The sequence below is a fragment of the Equus quagga genome, unplaced genomic scaffold, assembly GCF_021613505.1.
Source record: "Equus quagga isolate Etosha38 unplaced genomic scaffold, UCLA_HA_Equagga_1.0 201403_RagTag, whole genome shotgun sequence".
NCBI classification, from domain to species: Eukaryota; Metazoa; Chordata; class Mammalia; order Perissodactyla; family Equidae; genus Equus; species Equus quagga.
The window spans coordinates 6,830-8,147 of NW_025798505.1; the positions used below are offsets into that span (position 1 = coordinate 6,830).

Consider the following 1,318-nt stretch of genomic DNA (forward strand, 5'->3'; position numbering starts at 1 on the left):
TTTTTCAGGGCTTTATTCTGGGATCAAAAATTTATTTCCAAAATTAGTAAAATCCAGATTTCTCATCATATTGTTTAGGTATTATATTGGGGACTCTATAGTCAAAGATGATTTAATTGTGATGTTTGTCGTCACCAAAGATATTACAGATCTAGGAAAAATTTAACGTGGAATTAATCAGGGAATTCTCTCTTCTCAAGAAATGAGAAATGTTGAGAGGTGGAGAAAAGAAGCTTGCAGCTCTAGAAAATTCAGAAAATACTAAAGTTCTTGGAGATTCAGCAATAGTAATACAGTGTATCTCAGGGTGCCAGAAAGATATTCTCAGTGATAAGCTATGTATTCAGTGTCTGTCGTATTTAATTATTCACATATCTCTTTCTTCTCAGTCCCTCATTATGTTGGTCCTCAATAACACCAATGCCCAGCCTCTGACCTTCCTCTTGACGGGTATCCAAGGCCTGAAAGAAGCCTTGGTCTGGATCTCCATCCCTTTATGTCTACTGTATATTATCACACTCTCTGGGAACAGCATGATCCTGTTTGTGATTCTCCGTGAGCAGAGCCTCCATGAGCCCATGTATTATTTTCTTTCTATGCTTTCAGCCACAGATCTGAGCTTGTCTCTGTGCACACTTTCCACTACCCTTGGGGTCTTCTGGTTTGAAGCCCGAGAGATCACCTTAAATGCCTGCATTGCCCAAATGTTCTTTCTCCATGGATTTACTTTCATGGAGTCTGGGGTTCTCCTGGCCATGGCCTTTGATCGTTTTGTGGCTATTTGTGACCCACTGAGATACACCACCATCCTCACCAGTGCCAGGATCGCCCAGATTGGGGTGAGCATGTTGATAAGGGATGTTGCTGTGATGTTACCAGTTGTGCTCTTTGTCAAGAGGCTATCCTTCTGCAGGTCTATGGTCCTTTCACATTCTTACTGCTACCACGTTGACCTCATTCAACTCTCATGCACAGACAACAGAATCAACAGCATCCTTGGTCTGATTGCACTCTTCTCTACGACAGGGTTTGACTGCCCTTGCATCTTGCTCTCCTATGTCCTGATCATCCGCTCTGTGCTCAGCATTGCTTCTTCAGAGGGGCGGCAGAAGGCCTTCAACACTTGCATATCTCACGTCAGTGCTGTTGCCATCTTCTACATCCCTCTCATCAGCTTGTCTCTTGTCCATCGCTACGGCCATTCAGCACCTCCATTTGTCCACACCATCATGGCCAACGTCTTCCTGCTCATCCCTCCTGTACTCAACCCTATCATCTACAGTGTGAAGACTAAGCAAATTCGAAAGGCTATTGTCAA

General features: G+C 43.7%; 1 protein-coding gene across 1 annotated transcript; it reads left to right on the top strand.

The window, feature by feature from the left end:
• Window positions 1–368: 368 nt before the first annotated feature.
• Window positions 369–1,310, top strand: LOC124233399 (olfactory receptor 51F2-like; the record flags this gene model as incomplete). The annotated part of the gene is made up of 1 exon (XM_046650526.1): window positions 369–1,310. A coding segment is annotated over exon 1 (912 nt), but the record flags the coding sequence as incomplete, so codon positions are not given.
• Between the last annotated feature and the right edge of the window lie 8 nt (window positions 1,311–1,318).